Source organism: Macrotis lagotis, chromosome 4, assembly GCF_037893015.1.
Source record: "Macrotis lagotis isolate mMagLag1 chromosome 4, bilby.v1.9.chrom.fasta, whole genome shotgun sequence".
NCBI lineage: Eukaryota > Metazoa > Chordata > Mammalia > Peramelemorphia > Peramelidae > Macrotis > Macrotis lagotis.
The window spans coordinates 51,651,815-51,678,421 of record NC_133661.1 but is presented as its reverse complement, the minus strand read 5'-3'; the positions used below and the strand labels follow the sequence as shown (position 1 = coordinate 51,678,421).

Sequence of the window (26,607 nt, the reverse complement as noted above, 5' to 3'; positions counted from 1 at the left end):
TACAACTAATGTTTCTGACAAAGGACTCATTTCTAAAATATACAGAGAACTGACTCAAATTTAAAAAAATTCCCCAATTGACAAATGGTCAAAGGATATGCAGACACAATTTACAGGTGAGATCAAAGCAATCCATGGAAGTGGGGGTATGAAAAATTGCTCTAAATCATTACTTGTTAGAGAAATGCAAATTAAAGCTTCTCTGAGGTACTACCTCACACCTCTCAGACTGGCCAATCTGACCAGAAAGGGCAATGATCATTGTGGGAAGGGTTGTGGGAAATCTGGGACACTAATACATTGTTGGTGGAGCTGTGAACTTATCCAACCTTTCTGGAGAGCAATTTGGAATTATGCCCAAAGGGCAGCAAAAATGTGCATACCCTTTGATCCAGCAATACCCACCACTACTGGGTCTATACCCTGAAGAGATGATGAAAAAGGGTAAAAACATCACTTGTACAAAGATATTCATAGCAGCCCTGTTTGTGATGGCAAAGAATTGGAAATCAAGTACGTGTCCTTCAATTGGGGAATGGCTTAGCAAGCTGTGGTATATGTATGTATGTCATGGAACACTATTGTTCTATTAGAAACCAGGAGGGATGGGAATTCAGGGACGCCTGGAGGGATTTGCATGAACTGATGCTGAGTGAGATAAGCAGAACCAGAAAAATATTGTAAGCCCTAACAGCAACATGGGGTGATGTTTAACCTTGATGGATTCACTTATTCCATCAGTGCAACAATCAGGAACAATTTGGGACTCTCTGCAATGGAGAACACCATCTGTATCCAGAGAGAAGAATTGTGGAGTTTGAACAAAGACCAAGGATTATTACCTTTAATTTAGAAAAAACCCTGCTATCTTATTGTCTGATCTTGCTATCTCTTATACTTTATGTTTCTTCCTTAAGGATATGATTTCTCTCTCATCGCATTCGAATTGGATCAATGTACAACATGGAAACAATGTAAAGACTGACAAATTGTCTTCTGTGGGGGGTGGGAGAAGGGAAGTATTATTAGGGGAAAAAATTGTAAAATTCAAAATAAATAAAATCTTTATAATTAAAAAAAACGACCTTTCCTTCCAACCTGGTTTGTACCATCCATTTGACATTGTATTGTATTGGGGAAGCATGTATGTGATGTGTGGGGGGGAGTATATGAGGGAACTGTTTGAGGGCTAGATGTAGGTGTAGATGTTTTTTTTTTCCTTAGGGGGAAGGTGGGGACACCACTGAGTTTGAAGCTAGAAAACCTCAGTTCAAATTGAAGTCCTAGAACCAAAGCCTGAATCCCAGCTCTCCCATGACTACCCGTATGATAGTGGAGGAATCACTTAAACTCAGAGTCTCCATTTCCTCATCTGTAAATGAAGTGAATGGACTAGATGACTTCTAAGATTCCATTTGGCTCTAGATTGACAACTGATCGATGGAGTTATATGCCACCCTATCTGGCACTCTGAATTCAAACCCAGTCTCACATCTTCAGAGCTGGACTTCTGTGTGTCCATAAGCAAGTCATTTAACTTCTCTTAAACTCAGGTTCCTCAGTTGTAATATGGGGATAATAATAAAAGAGCTCTGTAAGTGTTGCAAGAATTCAGTTAAAAGAGATAGCCTGTGTGAAATGGTGTGCATAGGGTGATAGAAATCTTTGCGGTTGCTATCACTATCTGTCACTTAGGAGTTAGGTGACCCTGGGCAAGTCCTTTTCCTTCCCTAGATCTCAATTTTGTCACCTGTGGAATTGAGATAATAGCCCCGCATTACCTACTTTGGAATCTACATAAAATGTATTTCTTTGTGAACTTTAATTAAGTGAAAGTGTCATCTATTGTTAATATTGGTATTTTATATAATTGTGTTAAGTATACAATAACATAACGTATCAATTTAATGACAAAAGCAAGGATAACACTTTGTGTGAGTCATTAGCATCTTCATGAGGTGATGGAAAGGGAAAGTGAAGCTGGCCCCTGACACATTGGAGGTTTCCCCCTCTGACAAAGACTTAAAAAGACATAGACAAGTGTCACAAAGACTCAGCTAGAAGAGATGGATTGGAATCTTTATTGTTGGTGGGAACTCCCATATCAATGTATGGTGCATTTGAGTAAATTGCCCCATATTGCTGACTACCTCACCACTTGGCTCCAAAACCTTCTGAGTCTCACTATTACCTAACAAAGAAACTGAATTATTTAGCTCAAAATTCTAGACCCTCCACAATACATCACCAAACTACCTTTCCTGCCTTATTTCATCCGTGGCATTTCCTTTTAAGAGCTGTACTTCAGCCAAAGTCTTTGTGATTCCTTGATCTTATGATTCCCTCTTGGTGCTATTGCTCATACCATTCATGATATCTGAAATTTCTTCTTCCTTTCCCCTGATCCTCCTCTTTCAGGGTCTGAGTTATTTCCCTTAATTCCTCCGATTAAAACAAATCCTTCCCTAAACTGCAGAACATACTTTTCTGATGCATGTGAATGAAGAATTTGATGGACAAGGTGTTTCTTTAAAACCTCACTACACTTAATTCTGACATAATGTCAATGTAAAAACAGAGACAGTTCCTACCCTCAAGGAGTTTACAGTTTAATATGAGAAGATATCAAAGGCAGGGATGGTTGTAGCAGGAAGTTTTGGTCTGAGGAGTCATTAGGATAGTGAGTGAATGTCAATTGACATATCCTTTCCAGAAGACCTACTACTCTTAATTGAATTACTGTTCTTAGAGCAAGAGGTGGGAAGAAAGGGGAAGGGGAAGGAAAAGGGAAAGGAAGGAACAAGATAGGGTATACGGCACTGAAGTAGAAGGACATCAAGATGACCTGGGTAGAAGGTTGGAGAGCTAGACTGAATGGGACTTCAAAGCGTGAGCTGGCATCTGGGGCCACTTCCACATCTCCACCTTCTTTAAGACTATAAAGTAACATATTGGTGGTCAAATCTTTGGAAATTCCAGAGTCAACACCAATCCCCCTGAAAAAGTATGTAACAATTATTTTCATTCAATTATTGATTAATTAAGCATTTATCAACCACCTCCAAAGTATCAGGGATAGTGCAGGATGCCATAGACTGAAAGACAAAAAGATGAAAAAATTCCTATCTTCAGGGAATTGAGACTATTCAGAGAAACAACAAAGAATCATAGGATTCTAGCTAGAAGAGACCCTTAGAAGCCAGTATGTTCAATACTTTCATTTTACAGATGAGGAAATTAAGACATAGAGGAGTAAAATGATTTTTCAAGGGTCATATATCTAGCAAGGACCAAATTCTCCTTTTCTGAGGGTCCCATCTCCTGTATACACAGAAAATCAAATTCAAGATACATTTAACATAAATGAAAGATACTTTCTGATAGGAGAGTACTAATAACTCCGGTGAGGACAGGAAGTGGCAACTGAACTGAGCTTTGAAGGAAATGAGATTTGATGAGGTGGGGATGAGAAAAAAAGGCAGGGAGAACAGCCCAGGCAGTGATACAAAGACAAGTATATTTGGTCACATACAAGGATCAGTAACTAAGTAAGTTTACCTGGGATGAGTTCATGGAGTGCATGAAGGGGAATGACTCTCAATTAGCAAGACTGTCAGATTTTCGATACCAAAAGAATATATTGGTATTTTATCCTTGGGGCAAGAGAGAGCCAATGGAACTTTTTGAGCAAGGGAGTAACATGACCAGATCTATAGTTACCCAGATTGATGGGTAGTTGTGTGTCAGATGAACTGGAGAGAAGCTAGACTTAAGGGCAGGAAGATAATTTAGGAAGCTATTAAAACAGAAAGGGGGCATGAGCTAGGGTAGTGTTTAAGTGAATGGGAAGGAGGGGGAGAACAGGAGATATACTGTAGGAGTAGAATTGACAAGACTTTGGAATAAGATGAGTAAAGGAGAAGATAATGTTATAGATAGCTCTAAAGATCCAAATTTGGGTAACTGAAATAATTGTGATATGCTCAATTGTAAGTAAAGAAAAGAGAAGAAAAGGACTGTGGGGAGGGGAAAGGATAATGAGTTGTTTTTTAGGTAAGTTGAAGTTGGGATGCCTTTGGGCCAGTTGGAGATCTCCAAAAGGCAATTGATGACATAGGATAAATATAAGGGATGGGTCTGGGAGCTGTATAAAATTTTTAGTTGAACCCACAATAGTATATGATATAGAGAAAGAAGAAAAGAAGCTCCAGGACAAAATCCTGGGGTATACCTCCATAGCAGGTGAAATGTGTATGATGATGTACAAAAGAGACTAGGAAGGAGCAGCTATAAAGGTAGAAGTAGAATTGAAAGAGAACAGTGCCTGAAAATCCAGAAAAGAGAGTATGTAGGAGGATGGAGTGGTTAGTCATGTCAAGTTTTGGAGAGCTAAAGAAGTATCCCTAGTGAGAAAAGGCCAAAGGATTTGGGAATGACAGGATCATTTTTTTACTTCTGGAGAGGGCAAATGCAGTTGACAAATGATGTCAGAAACCAGATTTTAAGAAACTGGAAAGGAAGTGAGAAAAAAGAAAGTGGGGACAGTAAGTAAAGATAATTTTTGACTTTAAAGGGGAGACAAGAAGAAGGATTGGTAGAATCAAGTTTGCTGGAGTTTTAAGGATGGGGAGATTCTCAGCAGTAGGAAAGGAGTCAATAAGAAAGGAGAAATTGAAAATTAACGAGAAGATGAATAATTGAAAGGAAAAGTTCAGGGAGATGATGGGAAGGGATAACATCAAAGGCACAAGTAGACTAGCTGGTATCTTTTCTTCACCTGACACGAGAGCTAAAGAGAGTTGAGGGAAGAGAAAATGATATAGATGTAGTATCCAGTGTTGGGAAGAAGCAATTCGATGGTCCCATCCCCCCGCCCCGATTAGATGAGTGTGAGTTGAGATCTTCAAAAAGAGTGAAAGTAGAAAGAGGATTTGAGGGGGAAAGAGAGGGTTGGAATAGGTGGTACAGTGGATAGAGCACTGGTCCTAGAGGACCTGAGTTCAAATCTAGCCTCAGACACTTACTAGCTGTGTGACTCTGGGCAAGTCACTTAATCCCTTTTGCCTCAGTTTTTTCCTCAATTGTAAAAATGAGCTGGAGAAGTAAATGGCAAACTATTCTAGTATCTTTGCTAAGAAAATAGCAAATGCCATCAAGGTCTGTTGGATATGACTGAAAACAACTCAACAACAACAAAGCCTGGAAAGAATAGAGAAATAAAGATAGCAAAAGAAGGCACTAAGGAGAGGTTGATAGCCAATCAGGGAAGCTCTTGGTGTGCAGCAGCAAAGGTTCAGATGAGAGCATTAAAAATGTGTAGTAGATTCTCTCAGCACCCTTGGGATAAAACTGATACCAAATATCAGATGGGATTTGAACTTGGGTCTTTTGAGTTCTGAGTCTTCCACTCAAACCACCATTCAGACCAATTCTCTTTTAATTCTAAAAGCTAATATTGGAGGCAATAGTACCACATTCTCCATTCATCCCAAGGACTATCTTTGAAATACATTTTTTCTAAATATGTAAAGTTGTCCCTGGATACCAAGGAGAGGGTAGATGATAGATTGAAGTCTCACTGGGTCAGTTTATTAATGAGGCCTTTGTAATATAATAACTTGTACTTCTCAAGTCATCAGAGGTTACTTGATTTCACATACACAGTTCTGCAAACTCAGCCGCTCAAAGTCTGCCCTAATGGGTCAAAAGTCCAACAAAGACTAGCCCGCTGAGTCCTTGGGGAGAAGAAATAAAGAATGGTTAAGAAGAATGATGTCCACTAATGATGATGCCTTCACTTCTCATCAGTCAGCCATGGCTAGGGAGAACAGAATCAGTATCTCCCTGGTCTGGGGCTGACCCTTTACCAAACCACACCAAGCAAATCACAATGCTTCAAGAACAAAATAAGAGAGTAAAAGCACCTAGCCCTTCTTTTATCAGATCTATTTATTAACCCCCTTCCCCTCAATCTTGACCAAATATATGAGTCTAGAACAGTCTTTTTCTCCCATAATCAACACCAGCATCATCTTCCTCCCTACCCTGTACAGTCCATTTATTCACTGCCCTTTCAGTGTAGATGAAAGTGGAGACTTTTCTGACCCCCTCCCACCCTCCACCACTCTCACACTCATACTGGGCTCCTACCTCAGGGATGCGGACACTGTAGGGTTGGTTGTGAAATGTGGGGGCATTATCATTCACATCCCCAACCTGGATGTTCACTTTCCTTGTGATCACCTAGGAAGAAAAAGAGTCAAAATACCCACAATCAGCTTGTACTTCTAGAAACAAGATACACAGTAGGTGCTTAGTAAATGTTATTGATTATTGTTAAGATTTGCAAAGCATTTCACTATATGTAAATGAAAATGTATGCAAATATATTTACATATATGTAAATGTAAACAGGGGAATATATGTTCTGCATCTTTTTTGCATAGATGAGGTCTATGCAAAAAGAGAGGAAGGTAGCACCCTCAATTGCCAAAGTATTGGGGACCTCAACCCTTCAAGTTTCTGTACCATTCTTCATGGGTAAGATGGTCCTTGAGATACTTACCCCTTGGTGATCACTGACAGAGAACTCCACGGTGAATTCCGACTTAGTCTGGAAGAGAGTAGAGTAATGAAGAGTTAAATATTGTAGGGTTTTATCTGTTATTAAAGCTGACAAGAGGGCGTGGGTTTGAGGTAGAAAGATGCCAACATGGCCCTAGAAGACTAGACCATTAGGGTTTTCAGAAGCTTTTCAGAAATGAACATTTCTTTAAATGCAGAGAATTGAGATCTAGAAACAATAAAGAGAACAGAAAATGCTCCCCAGACAATGGAATAATAGCCATGAGGCCCCCTTGGATACTGGGTTTTCCGAGACTGGCCTGAGACGGGTTTAGTTAAAGTGAAGGGAGACATACAGTTTAGCTCTCAGAGACTTTTCATCCTCCTAGGAATCAGACTAAGAATTATTCTATCATTCCTCCCTACTTTTCTGAGAAACATGAATTAGGGGGTTGCTTTGATGGCAGACAGGAAGAACAGGAGAAAATTCTTGCTCCTCTCACATTTCTAAATAGCTTTTCAAGGCTAAACCCAGAGTCAATAGCTTCTTTGGGATTTTCCAGGAAAAATGAGAACTACTAACCCTTTGAGAGAGATCTGACCTGGCCAGTAAGATGGTATTATTTACTAGGGAAAATGGAGTCATTAGTAGAAAAAACCAGGTAAGGAGAGTCAAATTCAGCTACTAAAGAGAGCTGAAATTGGCCATTCCTCAAATGAGATGAAGAGTGTTAGGTAATAAGACAGCCATACCTCTCTATCCAAGGGTTGTCTCAGCCACACGACTCCTGTGTCACTCTCAACTGCAAAGAATCGAGAGGCCTCCTCTCCGGACACCCCAAAAACCAGGGGGTCATTATCCATGTCTCGGGCCAGCAGCTGAGTCACCGAGGTGCCTGGAGAAACAGAAAGGGAAGAAGATAGGAATTAGGTGAAGAGGGAGCTGTGCAGAACAATAATTTACAATTATATGGTGCTTTAAGAGGGAGAAAAAAGAGAAAAAGAAGAGAGGGAGGTAGAGAGAGAGAGAGAGAGAGAGAGAGAGAAACAGAGATAGAGACAAAGAGTGAAGGAAAGAGATATGAAGGAAGAAGGAAATAGTAGAATGGGAGGTGAGAGAGACAGAGAAAGAGAGACAGAGACAGAAAGACAGACACATATACAGAGACAGAAAGAGAGACAGAGAATGAGAGAGACAGTGAAAGAGAGACAGAGAGACAGAAACCCACAGAGAAACAGAGAGAGAAAGAGAGAAGGGAGAGACAGACAGAAAGACAGACAGAGACAGGGAGAGAGGTGGAAGGAGACAGAGACTGAGTCAGAGACAGACAAACAGAAAGACAGAGACAGATAGATAAAGAGAAACAGAGTGGGGAGGGATATAGGAAGAGAGGAAAAGGTAGAAAGGGAGGAGAAAGAGACACAAAGAGACAGACAGGAAGAGACACAGAAACAGAGAGAGAGGAGAGAGAGAGAGAGAGAGAGAGAGAGAGAGAGAGAGAGAATTAGAATATTAGGATGAGTTTCAGTCATAAGGGTCTAGAAGTGAAAATTCAGAGTCAGTAGCTAGGGCATCTGGTTTTTGGTTTTGGGAAGAGGGCAGTATAAGACAAAAGAAGACTGAGGCAGCAGAAAGGGGCCAGGGTATGGATGGATGGTTTGAAAAGTCAGAGGATTTCATATTTTTTTCCTGGCAGTGATAGGGAGTCCCTGGAATTTATTGAACATGGGGTTAGTAAAGTCAAATAGCCTTGTATGGAAGATCGATTTGAGAATAAAGGAGAAGGTGGAGGTGCAAGAGGCGTTTTGGTGACTTGTTTAAGGTGACAACCCAATTGTCCTCAGGCTAGGTTTGAACTAGATGTTTTCTAATTGCAAGCTCACCATTGATTCCACAAGCCCATGGGCATGCTGGGAAGAGTTTCGAAAGCTGCTTTCTGCCCTCCATGGTAGTACACCCCAGGCTCAACACTCTCTTTTTCTTCTTGGGGAAATTTTTAAACCTTCTCTCCTTTTCCACTCAAACTTGTTACAGTCTTTAGAGAAAAGACACTCTGAGGCATCAAAGTGGCTTTAAGATGTGATTAATAGTTGACCACATTCTGGGTGCTTTCTAGAACCTCTAAAAACAACAAGTTCCCTATTCTCACTAAAATGATATTCCTCTAGATGTGCAGGTTAGCCCAATAGCTATTGCACCCTATTAGAGTTAGAAGTTCTAGTTTTTAAGCATCCAGGACCATCTCCAGTTGTCCTGATCCATATCTGGCCACTGGACCCAGATGGTTCTGGAGGAGAAAGTAACGCTGGTAACCTCGCACAGCTCCCCTTACTCAAATCCAATCCATGTCCTTGTCATGACATCACCTCCTTGTGTCATGGTCTTCTCTGAGAACTAAGGACAAACATCATCAGCTGGATTAGACTGTCTGCATTACAGATGACCTTAGGATAAACCATTCCTCCATCACACCATCTTCTGACCTGTTTTGTCCTCAATATTCTCTTATTCAGTTTATAGGAGGATGTGAAGGTAAGGGTGAAAATGGATATTGGAATTCTTTTGATGGAAAAGACCTAGTGATTTTTTTTCTATTTCCACTAATAAAAGGTCAATTTGGTATTATGGAGTTCATGAGACACAATATTCATATCCTTTAATCTAGGAAGTTCACTGATAGACTGTAACCCCATAGATAAGAAGTTATTGGGTACCAGCAGTGTGTCGAACACTAAAATAGGGAGACACAGATACAAATAATGGAATAATACATATTCTCAAAGGAATTTACACTAGAGAGAGAACAGATGCATAAAAGAGATCAATGATAAAAGCCAGTTCAATAGACACCAAAATATTTCTAGTAACACTCTTTATGCAAGCAAAGAATAAGAAACAGAATAATAATAATAATAATAATAACAGTGTTTAATATGTGGCATGTACTGTGTTAAATACTTTGTAATTATTATCTCATTTGTTGGAGAACATACATACATATATATATATATGTGTGTGTATATATATATGAATATTACTGTCTGCTAAAGAACAGTGACTTTGATGACTACAGAGAAACCTGGGAAGACATATATTAACTGATACAAAACAAAATAAGGAGAACCAGGAAAACATTATATGTAATAAATCTAGCTTCATAAGCGGAAATTACAATAAAGCAATATCTGGCATTTGCATCCTGAAAAGTTTGCAAGGTACTTTAAAATTTTTAAATTTTTTTTCCCTTTGCAACAATCCTGTGAGATAGGTAGTACTATTATACCCATTTTGCAGATGAGAAAACTGACATAGACAGATATTAAGAGACTTGCCTAGAACACCCTATGTGTATACATATACATAAACTATATAAAGTAGTATACATTATGGCTGAGGTCAGATTTGAATTCAGGTCTTTCAGATCCAGAGAACTATCTACTGTGCTACCCAGCTGCCTTATAAAACCAGTAAGATAAAATAATAAAAAATGGAATACTGTGAAATAATAATGACCAAGCTTGATCCTCAAATTAGACATATGAAAATATATTTTCTTCCTTCTTTGCAGAAATGGAGAAATATGGATATGGATATTAGACCAGGTTGATGGGTTTATCTTGGGGAGAATTATATCAATCGAAAATTGTGGGTGAGCTAAATAGAAAACAGAGTAATAACAATTAAAAACAAGATAAAGTAAAAATAATATATTACTAAACATAGGGTACTACTTTTAACCCAATGGAGAATCACATTTTGGTTGTTGACATGATAAATAGTCAGACATAGATTCTACTAAAGGAAGTTCCAAAAGGTCAAAGGGGAATAAGTGAAAGTGATTCAGAAGCAGGTTATTAGGGTCCCAGTGAACAGAAAGATTGTTGGATTTTGAGTCAGAAGAGGAGGGTCTGAATCTCATCTTTGCCACTTACTCCCTGTGTGCTATGAATAAGTCCTTTAACCTCTCTGACCTTGACTTTTGAAATCAGAGAACTGGAATAGAAGAAGAGTAAAAGTTTCTTTCACAATTCTTTGTCACTGGTCATTCAGGAAACCCTGTCATAAAAGAAGCAATATTTTGTAAAGGATATAATTTGTAGTCCAGAAGACCAGGGGTTAAAATACCACCTCAGAAACTTACTGGCTGTGTCAACCTGGCAAATTCATTTAGATTTTCTGTACCTCAGTTTCCTCATCTGTAAAGTGAGAGGTTGACTTAGATATTTTCTAAGGTCTCCCAGTTTTAAATCTCTCATTTGTTGAGGAGAATAAATTCACAGATATAAAGTACAGGTGATAACACCTAACCCTACCTTTTATAGATGAGGAAACTGAGGCCCAACATAATGAGCTGAAGGTAAGTAAGCGATTGGAAGACCTGGAATTTCAAACTAGGTCTTCTGATTTTAAATTTAGTACAGCATATGATGCTGCTATTATGAAAATTGCTTCATCCAAAGTCTCCCAATGAATCAGTGGTTTACCTAAGAGTAACCAGTCACATCATGTTCCCCGATCTCAGTGTCCAGTTGATTCCAGTGACTGATCCCTGATAAGTAAAGAGTAGAGGGGACACTCTCACTTGGGGGTGGCTTGGTACTGTGAAGAATCAATCACAGATTGGGCACAGAGAGGCACACATGGCTAGGGATGGCCCTAACTATGACTCTCCAAGACCTGGTGTCTAGAGCCCTAACAAGGAGGGATGAGGAATAAGGACAGAGTGGTACAGCCTCAGCTGTCATCAACCCTGTAATTTCCTGGACTTTTATCCATTTTCTCCTCAATCATATGCTGCTCAGAATGGTCTTTCTCGGCTTCCACGGAACCGATTACTTGCTTGTTCCCACTTTGTTTCCCAGGTAATTGCTAGTGACCTTTTCTAAGTGCACTAATTAAAGGTGCAGTTTTAATATTATATTTAAGGCAAGAAGCACTATAATTACACAGCCAGTATATTCTCCACCTTTCCTGAACAGTACTCAGCTTTCTACCAACACGCATGCTCTTCTTCATGTAATTCCTCTCGCTGCCCCCAGGAAATAAACTAAAGGCTTTAGAGCTGGAAAGAACTTTGTAGACCATCAAATCTTACCTCTACCTCCTTCTCCCATCATTTTATAAATGAGAAAGTTGAGACCCATGAGGGGGAATGACTTGTCCAAGGTCACACATGTAGGATGTGAAAGAACTAAGATCTGGCCCAGGGCTTCTGGTTGCATCACATTCCACCTTGGAGATCCCAGGAGATGTTCTTAAGAGACCCCCCCTTCCCTTTATTGGTTAGCCTTGACACAGTTTATCATCCTAATCTAGAACCAAATTCTTACCTGAGAGTTAAAAGAACTCCATTCTATTTTTAGTTTTGCCATCAACTTCTGATTAAATGTAAATTCCTTCTTAGTGGGGAGTGTCTTAGTTTCAACTTTGTATTTTCATTACCTGTGGACAGTGCCTCGCATATAATAGGCACTAATAATGGATTTTGTTATGTGTGATGTGCATCTAAGTGGCACAGTGGATAGAATATCAGACATGGAGTCAGGAGGATTCAGACACAAGCTGTGTGACCCTGGACAAGTAATTTAGCTATGTTTTCCTCAGTTTCCTCATCTGTAAAATGAACTGGAAAAGGTAACAGCAAACCATTCCAGTATCTCTGCCCTAAAAAACTCCAAATGGGGTAATGAAGAGTCAGACATGCCTGAAACACTGAATAATAACAAGATATGCCCACCATGCTCTGTCCAATGTTCCTGTGTGTAAAATAAAGAAATTACTCCATCCTCTGAGGAAACAGATAAGACAGGCAATGGTCCAGGGGGAAAGAGAACCTTGAAAGACCAAGGTTCAATTACATTCCTTTACTACCCCTGGTTCCATGGGCAAATCATCGATCTCAGTTCCTAACATAAAATAAGGAAGTTGGATTTAATGGTCTCTCAAATCTCTTTCCTCATCTTAATTCTATGATCCCATGATCTGAATGAACAGGGAAAAATGTTCAATAAGTCCAAAATATCTGGTGTTCTCAACCTCCTTGACTTCACCATAAGCTTAGTCCACAGGCTAAATCAATGTCACCCATTTAAAGAAGGGAGGAGGTGAAGTATTGGACTTGGAATCAGGACAATCTGAGTTCTAATCCTGTCTCAAGTTATGTAGTAGATGTCTGGCTAAATCATTTAACTTCTCTTAATCTCAATTTCCTCAAATATAAGATGGAGCTGACAATAAAAGCATCCAGTACACTTCTCAGGGTTGTTGTAATGATAAGATAACTTTGTATATAGATATATAGATGGATAGTTTCATATATATATATATATATATATATATATATATATATATATATATACAAATGCATATCTATATGTATAGACAAATAGATATATCTCTACTATCTATCTATCAATCTGAAAGATTGTACAAACTTTAAAGTGCCAAATGAATATACACTAATCACAATAATTTCAGGACTCAGTATCCTGAGTTTCAATTCTAAACCAGAACACCATAGGAGAATTAAGTGAACTCCCCTGCCTAGTTTAACCTGATTTATCTACTCCTTCATTGTCCACCTTCTAGCCGCTCAAGCCAGTTTGAAGCCAATCAAGAGAGAAAGCCAGGAATGAGGATGATGACTGTCATCTCCCAGCATCCTAGGGATGTTCTGATAAATATCATAAGAGAAACAAAAAGGCCAAGGACTGCTCTAGGAAAAGAGGCTAAATATCAGTAACTCTTTGTTATCTGTATTAAAGAGGGACAGCCAGTTTGGAATTCTACAACCAGAATTCCAAAGTTTAAATAAAATTTGGTTGTAAACATCGATGGGCACAAACTCTGCTCCCACCTCACTCCCATTCCCACTGGACTATGAATCCAAAGTGCTATTATAAACAATGGTTTCTCATTGAGGACTACTGTCCCAATGCAGGACCCTTTCCTTCCAAATTTCTCCTCCAAAAACCAAAGCTAGAGATTCAATATTAAACATTTTCCAGAAGAAGCAAATCTTGACAAGATTGAATCCATAGCACAGCAATGCTCAGCTTTATTTTGATAGAAAAAAGGAAGGAGAGGTCGACTCTCCCATTCTCTCCTCCTAAGATTTCACTGTTTTGGAAATCGATTATAATCTTCATTATTCTCATTGCTATTTGCATTTTAGTAGAGAATCAGGGATGGAATTGCCCATACTTTCATGAATTTACTCCCTTCCAATAATCATTTTAATCAAATACTAAACATTAATGAAACACCTACTATGTACCAACCACTGTTCTAAGCTCCAGGGTTACAAAAAGAGGCAAAAGATAGTCCCTGCCCTCCAGGAGCTTACACTCTAATGGAGGGAGACAATAGGCAAACAAAAATATACAAAATAATCTAGATGGAGGATGAATAGGGAATAATTAACAGAAGGAAGACAAGGGAATGAAGAAGAGTTGAGAAAGGTTTCCAACAGAAGGTGGGATTTTAAAGGAAGTCAAAAAATCAGTAAAAAAGGAATGGGAGTATTCCTGGCATGGGAGACAACCAGAGCAAATGACCAGAGCTGAGAAAGATGGAGCATCTTGTTCATGAACTAGTCAAAGACTGGTACCATCAGATGGAAACTTAAGTTTTGGGACAATTAGGTGGTGGAGTGGATAGAGCACCGGCCCTAGATTCAGGAGGACTGGAGTTCAAATTTACTAGCTATGTGACCTTGGGCAAGACATTTAATCCTGACTGCCTCAAATCTAGGGCCATCTCCATTTGTCTTGATCTACATCTGGCCACTGGATCCAGATAGCTCTGGAGGAGAAAGTGAGGCTGGTGACTTGCTTAGCCCTCACTCCTTAAATCCAAATCACATGTATTTCACGGGGTCACTTCCCGGCTATCATGGTCTTCTTTGAGAAGGAAGAACAAGCATCCTCATCATCATGTATTGGGTAATAAGATATGAGAGACCAGAAAGCTAGAAGGGAGCTGTGCTATTCCTAGAGACAATGGGGGTCCACTGGAGTTTATTGAATTGGAGGGTGGGGTTGTGTATGTGTGTGTGTGTGTGTGTGAAAGTGTGTGTGCTGTGTATGGCACGGTCTGACCTAAGTTTTAATTAATCACCTTTTATATGCAAAACATTAAAAGATTAAATTACTTTCCCAGAATCACAGAATCAGTAACTATCAGAAGCAGTATTTGAATCCAGCTCATCCTAAGTTTAAATTCTGTTCCCCATTCCCTACATTTTTTCTAAGATTGTAAAATGAAGAACAGATGCTAATCTGAATTGTTAGAGGGAACTTCCTCACTATGTGCTCCTTGTATCAATAAAAAAGTCACAAATCCAAAAAATAGTTGTTGTCCTCAAGAATTTACATTCTCTAGATGAAGAACTAAGCCCTCAAGAGATGGAAGGACTACAAACAAAGGTGGGTAAGATATAAATCCTGGGAAGTGGATTTCTAAATGACTCCAGAAGACCCAGATCCATGTTTTTCCTCAGGAGAAAGATAGAGGATAAATAAAAGATGCCATGGGAGAGCAAAGAATAGTTCAGTGTGAGAACCACTACAGTTCTTTCTTTGCCAAAGACCAATAAATGGCGTGCATGAAGAGAGCAGGGTAGTACATATAACACCCCTCTATCTTTCCACCTGAAAAACCAGGAGAGCAGTGATGTCCATAGGATTAGGAAAGGAGATGTTACCCAAGGCAGAAGCTGGCAAACTTGTCTAATTCTCTGTGATTACACATCACTCCCTTTTAGGGCCAAGAACCTAAGGACTGGGGACTTGATAACCTCTCGGTCTCTCTTTTCAAAGTGAGTAGGAAAGCAGGTACAGGTTCTGAGAAACAGATCTGGTCCAGAGACCACTAGAGGAGACTAAAAAGGTGAATGTTTAAAAGAAATAAGTGTTAAGTCCTTTTTGACGGCAGTTCACAGAAAAAAAAAAGGAATGGGAAATTTAAATGAATACAAGCTTAATGTTTGAATCAATAAACCTGAGCTTCTTGTAGAAAGGGATAGTGGGTTGGTGGCTTTTTTTGTCTTTCTTTGTATCTCCATTGCTTAGCACAGTGTCTGCCACCTAATAGATGCTTCATAAATGTTAGTTATCTAAATGGTGTTTTCCAAAAGAACCAACACTATTTTAAGCTTCATGAAAATATTCACTCAACATTTACTGATTGCCTACCATATGCAAATCATGGTGCTGGGTAATGAGGGAAATGTAAAAGTAAATTAGACGTGGCCCTTGTCCTCAAGTAGCTTAAATTCTAATAGGAAACAAAGTATAGGCAATGGAGTTTAGAGCATGCTCTGATTACATAAGATGGAAACACCCATATGGAAGTCACTGTGCACTTGTTCATGGGCAACAGGAACACTAGTACATGTATAGATATTCTGCTATAAGGGAAGGAATTCTTCAACCATAGATGGAAATGCAGGGGGAAAGGGGAACTGTGTTTAGTCAGGTCATTTAAAAGATATGCATAGTTCCAGCTACAGAGCCAATGGAAAAAGACTGCTTTCAACCACATGGTAGGTCAACACAAAATGTCAACACAAGCACAAGATTTTTTGCTTCCTAGAAGTAGACCTCCAGCATCTTCCATATGCATGACTCCATCTTTGATGATCTGGTCATGTGTAAAAATTCCCATTATACACATAAACAAATATTAATATAAAACCATGATAGGACAAGGCAAATTAGTAATATTCACTCTGTTCTGCAATGATTTGATCATATTTGGAATATTGTGTTCCATTCTAGGTGCAATATTTTTAAAAATATTTTTTTATTTTATTTATTTGTTTTTCAGACAACTTGTAATGGTAGTTTTTATCAATCTATTTTTGGACAAGGTATTGAGTTTTATAATTTTTCTCCTTCCCTCCCTTCCCTTCCCCCTCTCCTTGACAGAAAGCAATCTGATATAAGCTCTATATTTATAACCATGCTAAACATAGATCAATGTTGAACATGATGTGAGAAAAGAATCAGATCCACATGAAAGAAAGAAAACGTTAGAGAGGAAAAAATCACATAATACATAAAATAAGTTTTAAAATTGAAGATAATAAGTTTTGATCTTCATTTAAACTCCACAGTTACTTCTCTGGATATGGATGGTATTTTCCATCACAAGTTTTTTTAAATTGTCTTTGATTATTGTACTGTTGAAATGAACAAGTCCATCATGGTTGGCCATCGCCCCATGTTGTTGATAATGTATATGGTGTTCTTCTGGGTCTAATTCATTTAACTCAGCAACAATTCATGCAAGTTTTTCCAGGATTTTCAGAAATCCTGTACTTTGTGATTTCTTATAGAACAAAAGTGTTCCATCACATATATTTATCACAATGCATCTAGCCATCCCCCAATTGATGGGCATCCCCTCAGTTTCTAATTCTTTGCCACCACAAAGAGAGCTGCTATGAATATTTTTGTACATGTGGAATTTTTACCCCTTTTCATCATCTCTTTGGGATGCTGACTCAGTAGTGGTATTGCTGGATCAAAGGGTATGCACATTTTTATTGCCCTTTGGGTATTATACCAAATTGCTCTCCAGAAAGGTTGGATCAGTTCACAGCTCCACCAACAATGTATTAGTGTTCCAGTTTTCCTACATCCCCTCCAACATTGATCATTGTCCTTTCCAGTTCCACTGATCAATCTGAGAGGTGTGAGATGGTACCTCAGTGATATTTTAATTTGCATTTCTCGATTCAATAATGATTTGGAGCAATTTTTCATATGACTATAGATAGTTTTGATTTCTTTGTCTGAGAATTGACTTTGCATATCCTTTGAACATTCATCAATTAGGGAATGACTTGATATTTTTTTATAAATTTGACTCAGTTCACTATACATTTTTGTTATGCATCCTTTGTCAGGAAAACTATTTGTAAAAATGTTTCCCAACTTAAAACATTCCTTTTAATCTTAGTTGCAGTGGTTTTGTTTGTGCAAAATCTTTTTAATTTAATGTAATCAAAGTTATCCAGTTTGTTTTTTATAATGTTCCCTATCTCTTCTTTGGTCATAAACTGCTCGCTTTTCCATAGATCTGAGAGGTAAACTATTCTTTGTTCTCCTAATTGGCTTATAATATTACCTTTTATATCTAAATCCTGCTGAGTGAAATATTTTTAAAAGTATAGCAACCAATAAAAGATATCTACAGAAAAGCAGAATGTTAGAAGCTTGGATGAATCCTCAGTGATTAAAGCTCCAGGGCCAACTAATCACTTGGTGTCTTTGGTCCTCAGTTTCTTTATCTGTAAAATGATAGGGTTGTATTTAATGACTTCTATGATTCCCTCCAAGATTAAATTCATGTTCCAATTATTCCCATTTTACAAATGAGATAAGATGTAGATGACTTCATATAAAAGACTATTACATGGAAAAATTATTAGATATTCTGTGATATTCTAGAGGTTAAAAAATCAATGAATGGTAGTTTCAAAATGAGGAAAATGTGTCAGTCATTAGAGTTTTAAAAAATAAAATGGACTTCCTTTTAAGGTAATGAACTATCTATAATCTTATCTGTTCAAGCAAAAACTTGGTGGCAAATCCATATAGAAAGAGGGGTCACCTGAGTCATACTTGATTAATCTCTGGGGGGTTATATATTGACTTTAAAAAGAGTGTTGATATGTTTTAATTTTTTTCCTATTAATAGAATGATATATTGAACTCTGATAGGACTTAGTTTGCACTATACTCAGCAATAGTCTGGGTCAAATGTTTGACCCTTCTGTTGTGGGGGAACTCTCTGGTTTAGGATTTCCTTCCTTCCTTCCTTCCTTCCTTCCTTCCTTCCTTCCTTCCTTCCTTCCTTCCTTCCTTCTCTTCTCTTCTCTTCACTTGTGGGAGGCATTTGGAAGGTTAAGTGACTTGCCCAGAGTCACAAAGCTGTAAATGTCAAGTTTCTAAGGCTGGATCTGAACTAAGATCCTCCTGATTCCAGTGCTCTCTCCATTATATGCCACCTACTTCCCTCTCTAAAATCCTTTCCAATTTCATGATTATATAAAAACCATGAGAGAGGGACTTCATGTCAGTGACATTTGTGGAGAAGGTAGAAATGAGAAACCATCAGACTAATCATCTCACTGATCTGCAGAGGTAGAAACTACATCCCTAAAGAAGAGGCAAAAGAACAGTTTCCATTAATAAAAGACTGGAAAGTGCTTGTCATTCTCAATTTGTCTAGTTGATGTCTGACAAACCACTCTTTAAAAAGAGAGAGCTCAAGGAGTACAAGTATATCTGTTTTACAGAAAAGGAAACTGAGAACTGAGCAGTTAAATGACTTGTCCAGTCATCTGGATATTAAATGGAAGATAGAGGACTCAGATTCAGGTCACAGAATCACATGTTGTAAATGGAAAGATTCTTATGAAAATATCTAATTCACTTCAATTATTTAAAGATAAAATGAAGTCTAAAGAAAGGGAAAGGACTTGTTCTGAATCATGTTGATTTAAACCCAGGACTTCTGACTCCAAATCCAAGGGGTTTCTTCAAAGCAAGGAGGAAAGACTAGTCAAGAGGCATGCAGTGAGACAGTAACCTAAACAGGAAAGGGATCCAGGTGCCTTAACTCTCAGTCCCAGAGTTCTTGGAATAAAGGAGGATGTGACAAACATCTTACAGTCAAAAACATTTATTAAGCCCTTTCTACATGTCAAGCACCCTTTCAAGTATTGGGATATAAACAGAGGCAAAAACAGTTCTGCCTGCAAGGTCCTCCCTATCTAATGGAGAGTCAACATGCAGGCAATTCCATATGGACAAGATACACACAGGATAAGTTGGAGATCGTCTTGGAGAAAAAATGTATTTTAGTTGAAATTGGAAGAAAGGTAGAGAAGCCAAAAAGACTCAATAACTATTATTATTGACTTCTGTGGTCACTCTCTCCACTCTCAAAAAACTATCATTAACATTAGCTAGAAGTAAAACTATGTCTTTGGGTAACAAGGGGGTCCCAAGTTGACATGGTACCCAACTGTAGTTGGTCATGAAAGGTTCTGCCAGGGCCAGTGGTTGATCTATTCTCCCACAGAGAGAATGAGGGACAGGTAATCCTCCATTCAGTACAGTGTCATAGCTTCCATTAGTCTCTTCAGGGATCAGACAGAAGTCAAGTTTCTCAATTTCTATGGTTAATCTCTCCTTCAGCCTTGGTTTTCACTTCCTGAAGCCACTTCTTTTTTGTTTTGTCTATCTGTTTGTTTTTGCAAGGCAATGGGATTAAGTGACTTGCCCAAGGTCACACAGTTGATAAGTATCAAGTATCTGAGGCCACCTTTGAACTCAGGTCCTCTTGACTCCAGGACCACTGCACCACCTAGGTGCCCCTATTTTTTTTTTTTGAGACTAACTCTTTTGATCAAGCTTCTATTTATCTCTCATTGCCCTGCTTCCTGAACTTAGTTTGACTTCACATAATTTTATTTCTTTCCCCAAACTTCCCTGTATCAACTCAGGATTTGGAGCATGGATTCCTCTCTTCTAAGAGCTTAGTTCTAAGCAAAATAGCTGCCATGGTTCCCCAAGTTTATCTTCCTTTGTCATTCTTAAGAATGGCTCATGTGCTCTCTGTCCTTAGACTCAGGAAATAAAACTTAACCTCTCAGGCAAAGCCTATAGGATTCTTTTTCTTTCCCTCAATCCTTAATCACTGGTGATGAGTTGACTAACCAGCTCAGGAAGGTTTCATCATCACAGCTAGATAGCCATGGTGGGAAGAAAGAAGTGGTCTAGGTAGGACTGCAACCCAGTTTTGTCATCCCAGATATATTCCTCTCTCTCCTCTTTCTCTCTCTTCTCTCTCTCTCTCTCTCTCTCTCTCTCTCTCTCTCTCTCTCTCTCTCTCTCTCTCTCTCTCTCTCTCTCTCTCTCCCCCTCACCTCACAACCTTCCAATACAACCTAGCCCCTTCAGCATATATACACTGTTATCTTAGCTGTTGTTAATAGATTAACTCATTTGGTCTGCCTTAGAGTTGAAGCCCTTGAGGCAGGAACCTTTTCCTTCCTCCCCCCCACCTCCACCATCTCTCTAGTGTTCCATATACTTGTCAACAGTTAGCAAACAATAAATAATTACCCTCTGTGAGAAATGGAGGAAAAACAGCACCCAGACTCATTTGGGGTAAACAGATGCAGCCTCACTGTCGAAAGGGAAAGTCTAATTAACACATAAAGAAAGATGTATTAAATACATCTTTTAGGGATACACTTTACACAGAAGGCTCCTGAGAAAGAAGAGATGCTTCTTTTTTTTCCTTGTTCTTTCTTAAAGGCAATAAATAGTCTCAGTGGATGAAAACCACTTTAACCCCTATGTTTCTATGACTTGGCTCCATTTGGAGACAGAGGTGCTCTTCTGAACCTGGCAAAGATTATTTATACTCTATCTTCTAAATCACACTGACATTTTCCTCCCCAACTGCCTCCTGCAAAACAATAAGAGAATAAAAATAATACAAGACCTGTGAATTCTAAATATTACCAGTTATCCCTTACTCTTTGATGTGGATGTTTAGAAAGAATGAACAAGAAATGATCAAGGCTACCAAGAGACAGGTTGCAGAGAAGCCTGGATTGCTCACCCATTGTACTGACTTGTATCTGTCTTCTTCAGACAGAGGGATACTTGAGAGGGACTCCTGGTGCAAAAGCCTCAGTTTACTGATCAACAGAAGCAAAGGAACTGACTTCATACCTGGCAAAGAGGGACAAGTGCTCCACAAAGTTATGAAGCCATCAGTCATTCATTAAACATCTACTATGTGGTGGCACAGTGGCTAGAGCACCAGTCTGGAGTTAGAAAGACTCATCTTTCTGAATTCAAATCTGTCCTCAAAGACTTCTCAGGTGTGTGACCCTGGGGAAGTTACTTCACCTGTTTTGCCTTAGTTTCCTCATCTGTAAAATGAGTTGGAGAAGGAAATGGCAGCCACTTCGGTGCCTGCCAAGAAAACCCCCCAGTGGGTTCATGAAAAATCAGACATCACTGAAACAACTAAACAACAAAAATGTGTGAAGCATCATGCTAAATACAGAATTTAGAAAGACAAAATGAAAAACCCTCAGTTTTTCCCCTCAAAATGTTTGCACTCTATTGCAGGGGAAGTATTTATTAATACTAATTGTAATATATTATTAATATTTATGTACAGTAGGGTATAATAGAAAGAACAAGAAAGAATACCAGACTGAGAATCGGGATACAGGTTTCTGGTCCTGGTTTGGCCACTAACTATCTTAACTGGGCCCTCACAACCTTCCTCAGCCTCAGTTTCCTCATCTGCAATTTGAAGGGGTTGGTCTGGGTCAGCAGTATTAGACACTCAGCTCCAGGCTGCATTTGGCCCACATCACCCCAGAGTGCTTCCTGAACCAGATTAAAAAGTCATTGGCAAATACTTAGGAAAATAAATAAAAATACAATAAAACATAGATAATATTACATTTGAAAATGAAGTCAGTATGCAGCCCGCAGGGAGCCTTCTGCACAGATCAGTGTTCCTCTTTTCTATTGGCCTCCTGTTTCTATTTGATTTTTCTAGTTGAGGGCTAGAACCCCTTTGAGTTCCAATTATTCTGATTGTAATTCTAAGGTTCTGCTGAGCCTTGTGCTTGGGGTGTGAGGAACCCAAATATTAAGGAGCAGCAGCATGGGGAAAGGAGTGGATCTGCTGTCAATAGGGCCCTGGGTTCAGATCCTGCCTCTAACCAATACTACAGTGTGACCCTGGGGAAAAAAATTTAGCCTCTCTGGTACTGATGCCTCATCTGTAAAACGAGGTTGACAGTAGCACTGATCACCAGGATTTCTGGGGAGGTCAAATGAGATCATGTTTGTAAAGAGTTATGGAAATATCTGTTACTATTCTCTGCCTTTGCTCCAGAGGTTTTAATCTAACTGGGGAGAAGAGAAAGGCAGAAGGGAGAGATAGTAGGAATATGTACCTCTAACACATTTGGGGGAGGGGGATTTGGGGAGACTGCGATTTCTTTAGGCTAGGGAGCACCATGGATCAACAACTCCCCAGGAATGTGATTAAAGAGATGACTGGGAACACAGTGCTAGCATGTGTCCGAGACAGACCTTGGACTCCAGGGATCTTGGCCCCCAGGCTGGTGCTCTATCCTTTCTACTTTGGTGCCTCAACCAAGAATCCAAGCCCTGTCCTGGCACTGAGGCCCATGGAAGGGGCTCCATAAATACTTGTTTGAATATATCAGATTGCAAATTTTACCTTCAGCACAAAAGTCCAGGCATGACAGCTCAGCCTTCCCTCTGGAGCCCTTTAAGGTTCACTTTGCTCCCAGTAAAACTGAGGATTTGAGGGGAACTAGGATTAAGATCTCCTTTTCCTGTGGAGGATGCTGAGTCTCAGGGAGGGGAAGGGATGTCTCCCAAGGTCACAAAGACAGGTGACGTCAGAGCAGGGTCTGCACCAAGTCTCTTCCCTCCTCCTTCAGGACTCTCTGCCCTTCATCACAGAAGCAGAAATGGTGGGGGGGGGGGCAACATCCTCTCTGACCTTCAGAGGCCAGGAAGGCCTGGATGGCCTGTCCCAAAAGCCCAGAGAGCCAAGTGTGGGTTTCCAGAGTTCAGAACAGTGATAATAGTGGGGTGGCTTCTTTCCCCTCTCCTGAAACTTTTCAATTCATTGAACAGTTCTATTAACTTTATAAAAGGAAATGTGGAAAAATGATGGCAAATTGAACTTGACATTATCATTAAAATAAACAGAGCACCGCAGGCCTTTATAGTCTCTCAAAGAGATTATCCAAACAGAGGCAGACACATGCTGGTGTGCTCTCTCTATCCCTCTCCCTCTCCCTCTCTCCCTCCCCTCCTTTCTTCCCTCTCTCCTGTCCTCTCTTCATCTCTGTCTCCCTTTATCTAGGTGTCTCTGTCTCTCAGTGTCTCTATCTTTGCTTTTGTCTCTCTGTGTCTATCTCTGTCTCTCTGTCTCTTTGTCTCCCTGTTTTTGTCTTTCTGCTTCTTGTTCTCTCTTTCTGTCTCTCTTTCTCTGTCTCTGTCTCTCTGTCTCCATCTCCATCTCCATCTGTCTGTCTTTGTTTCTCTGTGTGTCTCTCTCTGCCTTTGTTTCTCTGTCTCTGTCTCTGTCTCTCTCTCTGTTTCCCTATTTCTGTCTGTCTCTTTCTGTCTGTATCTCTGTCTCTTTCTATGTCTCTGTCTCTCTCTGTCTCCATCTCTCTTTTTCTCTCTCTGTCTCTCTCTCTTTCTGCCTCTTGTTCTCTGGCTGTCACTCTGTCTCTTTTAGTCTCAATTCTTGTCTCTGTCTCTCTTCCTCCTCCTCTTCCTCCTCCTCCTCCTCCTCCTCATCTCTCTTTTTCTGTCTCCCTGTTTCTGAAACTCTGGAACTCTGGAAGCCCACACTTGGCTCTCTGAGCCTTTGGGACAGGCCATCCAGGCCTGCCCAGCCTCTGAAGGTCAGAAAGGATGTTGCCCCGCCCCTCGCTTCTGCTTCTGTGATGAGAGGCAGAGGGTCCTGAAGGAGGAGGGCAGAGGCTTGGTGCAGACCCTGCTCTGATGCCACCTGTCTTTGTGACCTTGGGAAACATCCCTTCCCCTCCCTGGATCTCAGCATCCTCCACAGCCAAAGGAGATCCTCTGTCTCTATCTGTCTCTCTGTGTCTCTTGTTCTCTTTGGCTGAGTGGCTGTCACTCTTTCTCTGTCTCTGTCTCTGTCTCTGTCCCTGTCTCTATCTCTCTTTCTCCATCTCCATCTCCATCTCCATCTCCATCTCCATCTCCATCTCCATCTCCATCTCCATCTCCATCTCCATCTCCATCTCCATCTCCATCTCCATCTCCATCTTCATCTCTCTCTGTCTGTGTGTCTCTGTGTTTCTCTGTGTCTCTCTGTGTCCATCTGTCTGTCTGTCTCTGTGTGTGTGTTTGTCTGTCTCTCTGTCTGTCTCTGGTTCTCTCTGTCTCTCTATCTCTGTCTCTCTTTCTCTTTTTCTCTCTCTGTTTCTGTCTGTCTATCTCTTTCTCTGTCTCTCTCTGTTGCTCTGTCTCTCTCTGTCTCTTGTTCTCTCTGGTTGGCTGTCTGTCTCTCTCTTTCTCTGTCTCAGTCCCTGTATCTTTCTCTCTGTCTCCATCTCCGTCTTCATCTTTATCTGTCTGTCTGTGTCTCTCTGTGTCTCTGTCTATCTCTGTCTCTGTCTGTCTGTCTGTCTCTCTCTCCTTGTTTCTGTCTATCTCTTTCTATCAGTCTCTTTATCTGTCTCTGTTTTTCTGTCTCTCTGTCTCTCTCTGTCATTAGCTTCTCCTTGGAAATCTCCTTTTCTGGCATTCACCCCCAAGACTCACAATTGATATATCCTACCCTATCTCAACATGAATATGGCTAGCTTCATACTAGTATCCTTTCATTCAATACATTCATAATGATGAATGTCAGCAGACATTTTTATTTATTTAGCGCCAGTGTACGCTGAGCGCTAGGAGAAAGTACAAAGTGTAGATATACTGTGGGTCTTTTACATTCCTACAAGTTACAGTAATCTAGTTTTCAAGTTTATGGCTTAGTATTGACCAAAACAGCAGAGGAACCTCCTTGGGGTATAGTTAGGAATCACAGTAGATACACCACTGAGCCTGGAATCAGGAAGACCTGAGTTCAGATTCAACATCAGACACTTACTGTGTGACCCCCCAGCAAATCTTTCAATTTCTTTGCCTCAGTTTCCTTATCTAAGAAATGAGCTGGAGAAGGAAATGGCAAACCATTCTAGTATCTTCACCAAGAAAACCTCAAAAGGGGTCACAAGTATGTAGACATGAATGAAAATAGCTAGACCACAACAATCTCCTTAACAAAGCATGGCAGAAAGATCATTACACAATAAGTCGGGGATCTGAGTTCTAGTCTAAAATTTGCCATGAGTTAAACCATATGATCCTGGACAAATAATTCCCGCCTCTGACCTCAGTTTCTCCATGTGCAAAATGAGTTTGACCATGTCACTCCTGAACAAGATGTTTCAGTGGTTAGAAGGAAAGGAATAAGCAGAGTCTCAGGAAATACGGTAAGTACTTTTTATAAATATTAAGCTCATAATACTTCTGGAGAGTCAGTGCTATTACTGTTTCCATTTTACAGATGAGAAAAATGAGGTAGACATAGGTTAAATGACTTGCCTAGGGTCACAAAGTTAATAGGTATCTAAAGCTAGACTTGAACTCAAGTCTTTTTGACTCAGTGTTTTATCCACTTTACCACTAGTAGTTCTCTTTTACCTCCAGGATATAATGTGAATTCCTCTCTTTCTGAAACCCTTCACAATTCAGTTTCATGATCAGCCTTTCTTTCCAAGCTCATCCACTACCCAGCATTCTCCTTCACACACTGGGCATCATAGGAAGACTGTACAGCAGACATTCCATTTCCCCATCTCCATGCCATTGTACAAGTGTCTTCCATGTCTAAAATGGACTCCCTACCTCAACTCTGCTACTGAGAGCCCCTAGTTTCCATTAAGACTTAATTCAAGGGGTGGCTAGGTGGTGTAGTAGATAGAGCACCTGCCCTGGAGTCAGGAGTACCTGAGTTCAAATCCGACCTCAGACACTTAATAATTACCTAGCTGTGTGGCCTTGGGCAAAGCCACTTAGCCCCATTGCCTTGCAAAGACTAAATAAAAGGGGGCAGCCAACAAAAAGACTTAATTCAAGAGCCACTGTGCTGTGAGGGAGCCAGCTGGTGCAGTGCTGGGACTTGAGTTAAAATCCTCCTTCAGACCATTACTAGCCATGTGATCCTGTAAAAGTCACTTATGGTGTCCAATCTCCGTTGTAAATCTGGCTGTTGTAAAAGGGGAAAGATAATAGAGCCTGGCCCACAGACAAAATAATGCTTTGCAAATTTTAAAACATTACATTAATAGACAATTATTATTATTTCTCTTCCTAACCCCACCCTCAAAAACACATTTATCTATTTTCCTTCTGTATTTTAAT

The 26,607-nt window shown here is 39.8% G+C and overlaps 1 protein-coding gene across 1 annotated transcript in view; it reads right to left on the bottom strand.

Annotated features, from left to right (window-relative positions):
• LOC141522654 (cadherin-23-like) overlaps positions 1-26,607 on the bottom strand; it is a 420,576-nt gene that overhangs the window by 261,574 nt on the left and 132,395 nt on the right. Inside the window, exons 4-6 of the mRNA XM_074236182.1 lie at positions 7,318-7,460; positions 6,566-6,613; positions 6,151-6,243 (exon numbers count right to left, since the gene is read on the bottom strand). Coding sequence (XP_074092283.1) covers positions 6,151-6,243; positions 6,566-6,613; positions 7,318-7,460 — 284 coding nt within the window. The remainder of the gene's footprint in view (positions 1-6,150; positions 6,244-6,565; positions 6,614-7,317; positions 7,461-26,607) is intronic.